The sequence below is a fragment of the Belonocnema kinseyi genome, chromosome 1 (assembly GCF_010883055.1).
Source record: "Belonocnema kinseyi isolate 2016_QV_RU_SX_M_011 chromosome 1, B_treatae_v1, whole genome shotgun sequence".
NCBI classification, from domain to species: Eukaryota; Metazoa; Arthropoda; class Insecta; order Hymenoptera; family Cynipidae; genus Belonocnema; species Belonocnema kinseyi.
In genome coordinates, this window is record NC_046657.1 from 87,648,081 (window position 1) to 87,660,962 (window position 12,882).

Genomic DNA, 12,882 nt, shown 5'->3' on the forward strand with positions numbered 1-12,882 from the left:
ATATTCTGTTCTTCAAAAGGCCAATTAGCTGTCAATACTTATGGAAATAAATACAAATACAAATAATAAAAAAGAGCTGATTAATTGGGGGAGGGGGTTTTAGGCGTATCAGAAGAACATCATGTGTAAACTCTAAAGTTCTTTACCTTAAATTTTCATTTGTCAACCTTATTGTGGCATTAATGAGGAACTTTTTATTTTATCTTGTCATTTCCAAATAGAATTCTAAAGAAGCTGAGCCTAGACAATACAAGAAGCGAGGAAATAAAGGATTTAGAGGCCAAACTTCCAGCCACTATGGAAAATGGAGCAAATGGTCCCCATGCACAAGATCATGTACAACTCAAAGACATAGGTAGTTTTCAGGAGCCCTAATTGATAAGTATTATTTACATAATCTATTTAATTTTGTGATAATAAAGCCTAAACTTCCCAAGTTTCATGAGCCTCATAATATCTGTCGAAAATCTGGCGGGATAAAAAACTTCTTCTTAGCATTTAAGCATTAGGCGTTACTCACTTGTAAATTTAAACAACTATGCAATTTTTAGATTACAGACAGTTACCCTAATCAGCTATATTTTATATAAAGGAGCATATAAACTAATAATAGTTTGATATAATATAGTGATAGTTGTAACATATTCGGAATAATTTCATGAATTTCGAAAAATGTTTTGCGAGAATGGCAAGAAACGCATTTTTGATATGTTTTGTAAAGCATACATATAATTAAAGAATTGAAAATGCTAAATTTATTAAATCATATGTGGACGACGGCGTGAAATGTGCCTATTAAAATGCCTTTTAGAAGCCAAAAAAAAACGTGAGAGGATGTGTTTTTTATCAGGTCCTATTATTTTCAAAAGTGGGGCTTATTCCTGGATTCTTTGTGGAGTTCTAATAGGTAATTGTAATTTCTGTAATTGAATCATATTTGGATCTAATGTGTTCTATATCCGGTAATCGTAACGTATTTGCTATTCGTTCCTAAGTGGAACCTAATCGGATTTGAATCCAGTTTCTGTGCGGTTTCGTATTGGGTAATTTCGAACTTTCTAATTGGATTTTATTAGGATTTGATGTGGTTTTTAATGGAATTCGTACCGTTCAGATATTTGTTCCTAAGTGGAACCTAATCGGATTTGAATCCACTTATTGTGCATTTTAGTATTTGGTAACTTTGAACATTTTAATTGGATCTTATTAGGATCTAATGTGTTTTGTATTCGAAAACCATTGGCCCCTTATGGTTAGTATGAGGTTACATATTAGTTATATGCATGAATAGATTCCTGACATCTTCAGTCTACAAACAAACCCTTAAGGTTAAAAAACGAATCGCTGAGTCACCTTTAAAGGTGGAATTTACAAAATGCAGCTTTTAAATAAAAACGCATCTAAACTTGGCAAGTGCCATCGCAGCGTATGTGTTTCTAATTTTTCGGCAAACACGAAATGCCACCATATAATGCTGATTTCGTGACCCGAGTATAGCATCAATAGATTTATTATAGGTCTATGATAAGGTTGACAAGAAAAGACCCACAAAAGTTAGGTAACTTTTTCAAGAGAACATACACAGTGAAAAGTTTTGGTGATACTTGGGTCCTTAAGTCTACGAAAGTGTATATCCATTATGACGATGTCTGATTTTCTATCGCGAGGGAGTAAGTCCACACGGACGAATACCACAGAATTATTGCAGGACGTACATTTGGACCATTTAAGACTAGCGAGTGCAAGTCGTTTCGAATAATGAGTTCAGGAGACGTCGGAACGGCTTCTACCCGTTTGATGCGCATTTCGTTTCTAGTTTTGTACGGCATATAGTTTTTAACGTTCTTATACGATTTTGACCAATTTGAAGATGTATAAAAGATTATTATATAAAAATGCTATTATATAATATACTGCTACTAATATATATATAATACTATATAGCCATATAAAATTCTATTTTCAATCATTATAAAGGATATTTGAGAAGAATGGGAAATATTAGAAAGACCTGACCTCAAAATATCATTTTGACTGTGTGTGATGACTTACAACCAGTACGCAATTTCACATTTCACAACCATGTTGGAAGTAAACAGATGCAAAAAAATAGAAACGTATCGATGAAAAAAGATACAGATATTCAATCCTTCCCAAATGCACCATTTGCATCCCACAAAATCTATCTTTTTCTTTCCACGCCCTATCCGTCGCGTCTACTTAGATCTATGTATTTGTATTTCTGACTCAATCTCTTACAGCCACAACTGGCTATCTTTTTCTATGCATGGTGTTCACAACTGTCTATCTTTTCCCATTCCTTGTGGTCGCATGGGCCTATCTTTTTATATCTTTATGTTTCACAAATGCCTATCTTTATCGATCCCAGACTACCCACTATCCACGATATATCGTTTTAATTACTATCCATTAAACCAGCAAGGGTTTATATGCCTAACAACAAAATTCCCTAGCTTTACGACGCGCTAGTCGAAGTTCGAACTCGTCAAAGGCGCCTGCTGACCCTCCAGTTATAGGCGGTGCAAATTATCTCACAGAATGACTCGTATTAAAGAAGATATGGCTATCTCATATTTAAAAAAAGATAGTGATGGATTCACTTGGATAGGAAAATAGATATACCAAAATATAGTCGAAATTTTGGTTTTCCCAAGGAATAGAAAAGTATAGAGGTGAATAAGTGGAGGATTACTTTAGATGGAAGGACTGGGATGCAAGAAGATAGGGCTATCTCATATTACAGAAAATATAGAAATGGATTCACTTGGATAAAAAATAGGGATTAAAAAAGATAGAAGAAATTTAAGATTGCCCAAAGGATACAAAAGAATATAGGTGGATAAGCTGTGAATTCATTCAGATAGAAAGACATAGATTCACGAAGATAGGGCTATCTTATATTTCTGAAAAGATATTTTGGTTTCCCTAACAAATAGAAAAGGATAGAGGTGGATAAGTGGAGGATTTATTTATATAGACAGACTGAGATTCGCCCCTCACAACAAAATGATATCATCGGCATATCCTTAGGATATCTCAGCAGGATATAGGATATCCGGAAAAATCTACCGGGATATCCTTGGCATATTCAAAGGATATCGAGATTTCCGCCCCGTACGACATCCACTCGATGTTCTGTGTGGGATATACACAATTTTGGCAATAGAATCAAATATTTCTGAAATGCATATTTATTAAAATATATAGAATTGATTATAATTTGGCACGAATATTCGAGAAATTGTTGATTTTTGTTAAAGTGTCACTTATTACTGCGCGACAGTTTTCGCACCCTCACATCCATGATGAAATTTAACCGAAAGTAACTTTAGAGGGGACTTTACAATTATTGTATTTTATAATAGTGTACTTTGTATCAAATTTCTGAAAATACCTAATATTGTAAAATTATTTATTATTTTATTGATACGATTGAATATAAATATAATTGGCAGTAGATATCTTTAAATTTCCCGTAATATACTAAATTATAGATTTGGAATATCTTGAGAACATCCTGGGCATATAAATTTGCGACATTAATGGGATATCCTGAGGATATTCTGAGATATCCTTGGGACGTTCCAGGAATGTCGAGATTTCCGCCCTGTAGGATTTAATTTTTATATCCCTAGGATCTCCTGGGATATGCCCAGGATATCCTGAGAGATAAATGGGATATCCCGCCGATATCTCATGTTGTGAGGGACGAAGATAGGGCTATCTCATATTTCTGAAAAGATTGAAATGGATTCAGTTGGATAGGAAACTAGGAATTAAAGAAGTTAGACGAAATCTTAGATTGCCTGACGGATAGAAAAGGATAGAGGTGGATAAGCCGTGGATTTATTAAGATAGAAAGACTGTAATTAAAGAAGATGAGGCCATCTTAGATTTTAGAAAAGATAGAAAAAGATTCAATGAGATAAGAAGATAGGTATTGGAAAATAAAGACAAAATTTGGATTGCCTATCGGTTGGAATTAAATAAATGTGGCTAAGCGAAGCATTCATTTGGAAAGAAAGACTAGAATAGGGATTGGGAGTGGAAAGAAAAGGATACATGTGGATATGTGGCGGATAGACATGGATGGGAACATTGGGATTCAAAAGAATAGAAATGATTGTAGGTTGGAAGAAATATAAAAAATGATCGAAGGGATACACCTTTGATCAAGATGGATACAAGAAAAATATATATTTTTACACAATTCTGCTTATTCACTGTGTGCCACACCGAGTGAATAATTTCTATCGTCGCAGGATGTGAATTTACACCAAGTTTTTTACAGAGTAGGGCGAAAAACAGAGGAATGCATTGTTCCGCGGATAAATATCAAGTAACTTTCATGACTGCTGGTTTTTTTGCACTCAGAGGGTGAGGGGTGTCTGTCCCCAGATAACAAAATGTGAGCAATATGTGACGCATTATGCAAGCACGTCGTACCAATCAATACGCACAGAATGCTCTAACCTGCGCCGACATATGTGTCATGATTTGAGTCGCATATCGCTCGCACACCGCTCATGAAGTAATTCTAAAAGTTTTCTTTTCAGCGTACAAAACTTTAAAATGATAATACCTATCATTTACATGGGCAAAAGGCGGCTTCGATCACATCTTCTTTTGGTAGCAATTGATAGGCGTTATACGTCGGTAACTAACATAAGAATTTCGATTGGGTGCTAGCGACATGCAGTGAAAACCTGAGAAAATAAGGCTGCGAAGTAAGTCGCATCTTACTACTGAAGCGATTATGCATGCGCTTGAAGTCAGCTTTAGCAGAAGTTAATGTTATTTAAAAAATGTTTAAATGCTTTAAAAATACTATTGCAATTACTCCATGACATTCTATAAGAAAATTGGATTTAGAATCCGAATTGCAACAAGTTATATTCTCATATTGCTGGTTTTTAAAAATTTTTGTTGCATGATACGGAAGGGATACTATGTGAATACTATAATGATATGCTGTATCGTCCCAACTTTTCTGTTCTCTTACAACTTGGAGAGGAAATTGCGGTAAAACTAATCAAACAGATGGCGCCACAATCAGTTGGTTGAATTTTCTGTTGGTAAAAATTTCAGAGTTTAGAAGAATAGTTAAAAATCGATTAGTTTGCGAGAAATTCACAAAAAGTGTTTTGAAACAAATGTAGCCTAGTGCATCTTTTAATTTGTTGAAAGTGGTCTTGCTCTTATTACAAGTGCAGTAAGAATGGGACGTAAATGTGTATCTTCTGGTTGCAAGTCAGCATATGACAACAACGAACAGAAATTTCACATGCTCATTGCACCAAAAAATCCAGCAATATTTAAGCTGTAGCAAAAATCCATTTTAAGAAATGACATTGTATTAAACCATAATTATGCAGTGTGTGAAAGTCACTTTTTCGAGTCTGACATCATTTGGGAGTCGGAGGTTAGGGGACTTAATGGAAACGTCACGAGTGCGGTGCGTTTGTTTATAGAGTTCAATAGTTTATAGTGTTTTTATTTTAAATATGAGGTTTACAATAATATAATTAATTAATCAATTCAAAATCTACTTTGAATTTGAATAAAAGTGGTCAATATAGCAGAATGTGTGTTTATTTGCGCGTTCTCGAAATTACAAATTCAATTCACTTTTCATATAAATTTACATTGTTTTAATTATAGAACGTATAAATTGCAGGTTAAATTCAAAATGCCACTGCTAAGGAAAGGAGCTATTGCTAAAAAATTTCCAATTTGTCCAAAATATTTGTGGATTAATTAGAAAAAGCAAAAATCTCCCAAAAAGAGACATATTTCTAAAACCGCTAAAACGATAAGCAGCCCACCTGAGGAATTACACCCTAAAGTACCTAAGGCACTAAATAATGTAAAAATTGATAATAATATTATTAGGGGTTGAATGCAACGAGAAGAAAGCTTGCTAATATCGAGGACAGAAAATACTGACGCTTGGGAAAAAGTAGCTCTATCTCAGTGAAAAAAGTCGCAATGAGTTTGGATTTAGCAAAGCTGATTTCAAATCTTTCTACCTGTTAAATGATGTTTCTTGTATCTTGGTGAAAATTTTTTGTTTTTGTAAGAGCAACAAATGTGGAGAAAATAACTGTTGACGAAGCCTATATTTTAAGAGTTAACTTTCATCTGTTCCTATAGTCGCAAAACTGTCAGGAAAAAAACGGAAAAAATGCAAGTGAATTACTTGGCTATTTGTGAACGGAGCCCAATCTTGAAAATTAAAAAATATTTAAAATGGTGGGCACCAGAACTGTTAATGTAATAAAAAATTATCTCCGGCTTCAATAAAAATATTTAGACGAATCAAGACTTAAAAGAAAGCGTTCAGTATTCTGATAAAGCTCGTACCAATAAAAAATCGATAAAATTTATATTTACCTGTAAATTCAGTTCGCATAATTTGGACCTTAATGAGCTATGCTAAACTCTCTTTAGGGAATAGTGCACAGGAAAATAGGTCAAAGGAGGTCCATTGCCTGGCCGCTCCTGACCCTCGAAGACTTGAAAAAAGGTGTCTGCTTCAGTAATGACTTTTCTATCAGTTTCCGTAAAAAATCCTAAATCTTGAAGAAGGCTGAGGGATCCTGGGTCACGCTGCACCTGTGACTTGTGGAGACCCCTAAAGCAGACCCTTTTTCCAGTCTTCGAGGGATCAGGAGCGGACAGGCAATGAAGACCCTTTAACCTTTTTTCCTATAAACTATTCCCTTAAAAGAGTTTAGCATAGCTCATCAATGTCTAAATTATGCGAACTCAATTCACAGGTAAATATAAAATTTTGTCTACTTTTTATTGGTTCGAGCTATGTATATCAGTATACTGAACGCTTTCTTTTAAGTCTTGGTTCATCTCGATATCTCCATTGCAGCCTAAGATAATTTTTTCTTACATTAACAGTTCTAGTGCCCAAAATTTTGAATATTTTTTAATTTTCAAGATTGGGCGTCATTCACAAATAGCCAAGTAATTCACTTGCATTTTTTCCCGTGTAAATCTATATAATCTGAGAAAGACCTTTAGTTTCCCTAGAATTACTCAAACTACGGAAAATAGAAGGCACACTAAAGAATTTCTGTGTATAAATCAAGTCTCTACAAGTCGTTGCACTTAACAATATAATATCGATGTGTCTTTTTTCGCGCATACTGGTATTATCTAAATAACGTGCAAATTATCCCTAGTGTTTTCCTTATTTTCTGCATCTAGGAGGAAATTGAGAAGTGCAATATAAATTCGCAGGAAAGATTTGGATTTAGCGGCTCAAAATTTATAAGAAAAGCCGAGTCATTTGTCTCGTACAGACAAATTTTTTGTATGGTCTTCGTGACCAGAAAATCCCTAAGCTTTTCCCTACTTTTTGCATCTAGGGTAAAACTGAGAAGTTTAGGACAACCTCTGAGGCCATATTTGGATTCAACGGCTGAAAATACATAAGGACAGCCTAATCACTTGTCTCGTGCAGACACATTCTTTTGTCGGCCTGTGTAATTGCTAATTGTGATAACGTTAGAAATTAAAAACAACTGAAAATAGTTTAGAAATTATTTTTATATTTGTATAATAAGTCAAATCATTCAAGTTTGATAATTAGTAGTATTTATGAAAAAGAAAAATTTGTCATGCATTTTCATGATGACGAAATGCAACTCATAACGCTCGCAGCTAAGTGACCATCATTGAATCCTGGCGAGATGTACGCGTTCTCGCACGCATTGCATGGGAATCACACCTTACGGATGACATGCATCGCACGAATTGTTATCTGGGACCAATTATGTAGTCTTTGTTGTACAAAAGCTTTATTTTGTTTTGCCCATTATTATTGGTTCATTATACTGAGGTTTGCATTTATATTAAAACCAATTTAAATATTTTCATTGATGTGTAAATTTGCAAAATTCTTACATTTACATGAAGCATTTTTGTCTTCAAAATTGTCCTTATTAAACTCTTGATCTGTGCTGGTTCTCGCTTATAACAGTTTCGTAGGAAAAATCAAAATATATTAGATTGAAAGTAGTTATTCTTTTATTCTTATTTATGTTTGCCTGAGCAAATTGAAACTTTAATTCACGGAAAAAAGAATTGTATTTCGGCCCAATAAGATTACATACATATTGGTAAAAAATTGATCTATTCACTCAATTTTCTGCATAACGAACTTGTAATAATTAAATGTAATTTGGGACTAGGAAACAAGGATAATTAATTCCGATTTGCAATTTGTCTTTAGTTTTTATAAAGAACGGCATGTGTTTTATATTTAATTTAGAGCGATTAGGAGAGCGGCTTAAAATGTAGGTGGGCTTATTTCGATTTTCTTCACAAAAGGTAAAATGAGGGCTAGCTCCTTACTAGATTTTATATTCGTTAGGCGCCTGTTGATTGAATGCTTTGAAAGTGGTAAATGTATAATGCACGAGAAGGGTTTGAAAGTAATCAGGCTACTTTTAATTACGGCCTAACTGGAGTGTCAAGGGATTGATGGTCTCTTGATTCCATATTCTTTGGGCCGTTATTCTTTCCCATTTGATTTGAAATTTAATTATTCAAAGAGAAAATATAATAGAATAAACAAAAAGGAATTTTGGTTTCAGATATCTTTAACATTGGCTGCATTAAAGAGGTTTCTTATTGTACAATAACTGAATAAAATAAGGTGGTGTTAAGATGGAGGTGACGAATTGGTAAAGGGTTTGTGATGGATATCAGATGCATACGAAATTTCCATACCAATTTTCTATATAAATAATAATAGTAATGATAAAGGTATTTCACACATAAATCTATACACGAGACGCCAAAAAATACTAGAAACAACCAACAGATAAATTCACACAACCCCTAACAATTGACCCGGTGGTTGCTATGACACTAAACGTGAGTACAGCCTTATTGCACCCAATCGTTCAATTTTTATTCCGTATTTTTGTTGTCACACGATTTTAATGTATAATAATATCCAATTTTAATATTTTTCGCAAAATTCCCTTTTTTGTACAATTTTATAGTTATTTTTTTTATAAATGTTTATTAAATTTAAACAAAATGGAATCACTAATAATACACTTAATATGACCAATTTCGGTTTAAATCACAATTGGTACGCCTGGAGCGAGGTGCCTATTGCATTGAAATATTTCGTAGATGGTTATTGTTGGCCATACACCTTAGAAGGGTAAATGCTAATTTTAGAATTTTACATTAGCAATATATTCTCTCTGAGCTTCCATATAACATGCTCTTCTTCGTCATCACATCCCTCTTAAGTTCCCATTTTTTTCGTCTCACCAGTGCCAACCCGATCCACCCAGTACTCTCACCATTTCACAAATCTCCAAACAACCTAACCTCAACTTCCACATAAATCTGTCTCAATCTTCAAAAATATCTACCTCCCCTTTTCAATCTCACAATCCGCCAATTAACCTCTCACTTCCACACTCTTCTATACTTAATCTAAATTAAAAACTAAAACGATGCTAAAAACATTTTTAACAATAAAACTAGTGTATTTTGCAATAAAAAAACCTAAATACATGCATCAATTAAAATTTAAATACTACCTCATATTTATTAGCACTATTTAATTACAAATTTACGTAGCAGTTTACATTTTTTAAATTATTGCAAAGTTTTCTCCTTTTTTTTTAATTTTAGCTATCGCGTTTAAAAATGGAACCAAATTTAGACGACAAAGAATTTCTATAAACGACATCTAACGTCTGCTTGTACAACGAATTCACTGAATTCACAAGCGCGATCCCCTCTGTCATTTATTCCTACATTGCCCGAAAATATAGTGATTTTTTCGGAAAAATTAGATTTAGCGATAATAAGATTTCGCACAACTAAATACCTGCCATAAAAACAGATGAATACCTTGTCTTTTTCTACAGGCCAAAAATATTAAGCGTTATTCAAATAATTTAGTACAAATGAGCTTTAGTTCAATCGTGCCAAAGTATATTTTTCCCAAATGCAGTTATCTTTAGACTGTAATTAATCGGGCGCGTATAATGATATCAGAGAAAAGCATACGTTGTAAAAAAGTGAAGAAAGCCGGTAAGAAGAATTTGTTTAAATGGCTTGGATCAACATATGGAGTAGCAGGGTAACTAACGCCGTAAAGCACAGAAAATACAATTATGTACAACTATAAAATTGTTAATAACTGGAATAAACAATATTAATATTTTTTCTTGAACGTAAAATAAGAAGACAAGTAAGATCCCTAGCGGGCCGAAAGTGCCGAATGGAGCCTCTACAAAGTACCCGTAAAGACCCCATTAGGCCCCCATTTGGTTCCTTTTTAAAAAACTAAAAAAAAAACAGCAAAATAAACTTAAATGGATGAAATTCGGATTCTACGTTAAAATTTGCATAAGAAACTCACGGAGTAATTTCAATACTTTTTCTTGCAGCGTTAAAAACTTTAAAAAATAAAATACTTGCCATTTACATGGACCGAAGGCCCCTTTAAGTGCATATTCTTTTAGTCTGGATATTAGCGCCACGCAGTGGAAACCTCAGACAACAATGCTACGATGCAAGTGAGAGAGAATTTTATTTTTTAACTTTGCGCGCAAGATACTGCTTGAGCTATTATGGATGCGCTTGAAGTCACCTTAAACAGAAGTTAACGACATTTTAAAAAATTTTTAACGCTGCAAAAAAAAAGTATTGTGATTACTGCTTGAGTTTCTAATAGAAAACTTAACGTAGAATCCGAATTTCAACAGTTTAAAAGTTTATCTTGCTGCTTTTTTTAAAAAAGAACCAAATGGGGTCCCAATGGGGTCTTTACGAGTACTTTGTGGAGGCTTTTTTCGGTTCCTTCGGTCCGCCAGGGATCTTACTAGTCTTCTTATATCACGCTCAAGAAAAATATTAATATTGCATTTGAGGTTAAGTCACTTATTTTCTTTGTCAAATTACTATTTTATTATGAGAAAAGGCTAAGTTAGGAATGCAATGAAAAATAATGCATCGTTAAGTTATGTCTTGCAATGTTTCCCGTTTTTTCGACTAAATAATTGAAAAAATATGAAAAATTAAAAAAGGTTACGTCGGAACCAAAATTCACAAGGAATGTGTGAATTTTGGTTCTAACTTAATATTTTTCAATTATAAAATATTGATTTCTATTCGAAAATGACCGGCATAACCGAAAAATGTATTACTTGTGAATTGTATTGGCTATTCATGCTTTTCCTATGAAAAACAACTATTTAGTGAAAAGAACACGGAAGACCCTAGAGGACCGAAGGAACCGAACACAGCCTCTACAAAGTACCCGTAAAGACCCCATTGGGTCCACACTCGGTTCCCTGTTAAAAAACTCGAAAAAAAAGCAAAATCAACTTTTAAATTGTTGAAATTCGGATTCTACGTTAAAATTCGCTTATATCTTTTTAAACTCTATACCGTTTCAAAAAAACTATTGCGATTATTCCGTGACCTTCTATGGCGAAATTTAACGTAGAATCCGAATTTCAACAATTTAAAAGTTGAATTTGCTGTTTTTTCGAGTTTTTTAAAAGGGAACCAAATGGGGACCCAATGGGGTCTTTACGGGTACTTTGTAGAGGATCCATTCGGTTCCTTCGGTCCGCCAGGGGAGCTACACGATATAACCTAAAATGCATTATTTGTTAACTGCATTACAAAAATCAGCTTTGTTCTTTCATAGAATATTCAATTCTCATCGGAAAGTGGGTACATAACCTAAAATATCGCATTGTTTTTATATTTTATTTTTTCTCAACCTTTTTCCGTTATCAAATATTTACTTTCCATACTTGACTTAATTTGTGACATTTTCATCAATTTTGAATTTTCCCACCATAATATATTTATTTCCCATGTAAAATGAGTTACATAATCTAAAATGTATCATTATTGAAAGTTATTTGCTATTTAAGCTTTTTCCATAAAAAGTACTACTATTTATTCGAGAGAAAACGGAAGCCCTATAACACATAACCTGATAATACATTTATTGTGAATTTTGTTTCTAACGTAGCATTTTTAATTATAAAATATTTATTTTCGGTGAAAATGAACGAGATAACCTAAAAATACATTACTAGTCCCGGTAAGAAGTCTTGCATCTAAAGGTATTAAAGTTTTTGAATCCCTAAGAATGCCGTTTCTGTCCTTCCTTTTATACTCTTCATTATGCGGCGAAAATAATAAGCTTTTGATCCCTTTTAAGGCCGATTGGAGCTACAGGACATAATCTCCAATAAATTAAAAACACAATTTTCGTTTAAAGCATTCCTAATAGCACGGAACGCGGGTTCCAGTAGAACGTTCCCGGCGCGTTCTTAAGTGACGGACATTTTACACGTGCGGGGAACGCTCCGAAGGTTCCTGCGGAACGTCTCAGGAACGTTTCTGAAATTTTCCGTGCTATCAGGGATAAGAACGCGCTCCAAAAGCATGCAAGCATTCTTACCGGGGCGAATTTCATTATTCAATGTTTTCCAATAAAAAAATAACTATTTAAGAAACACTCAAAACTACCCGACGGCCGATGATAATTCGGTTATGAGGTTTTAAAAATGCAATTTGAAAATGTTCTAAACTCCGAAAGGTGTTTCGCGGTGAATTTAAAAGGAAGCCGAATAACAGCTGTTGGCGCTGCTAGCTCAGCCGTACTTGGTCGTACCATGGACATAGGAAACACGGGGCTAGACATGCCATCCTAACTTGGGCGAGCGTGGTTGAATCCACGGGAGGGGGGAGAGCCGCCACCTACGATGTGCCATTTGATTATGCGCACGAGCATTTTTGCCGACAAACTGTGCATGAAAATATAAACATGTGGGCGCTGCCATGTTT

The 12,882-nt window shown here is 34.1% G+C and overlaps 1 protein-coding gene across 8 annotated transcripts in view; it reads left to right on the forward strand.

Moving 5' to 3' along the window:
• LOC117169010 (prostasin) overlaps positions 1 to 12,882 on the forward strand; it is a 297,259-nt gene that overhangs the window by 133,610 nt on the left and 150,767 nt on the right. For all 8 annotated transcript variants that reach the window (XM_033355110.1, XM_033355118.1, XM_033355065.1 and 5 more), the window contains one exon: positions 222 to 355. In XM_033355110.1, the coding sequence (XP_033211001.1) occupies positions 222 to 355 (134 nt within the window). The remainder of the gene's footprint in view (positions 1 to 221; positions 356 to 12,882) is intronic.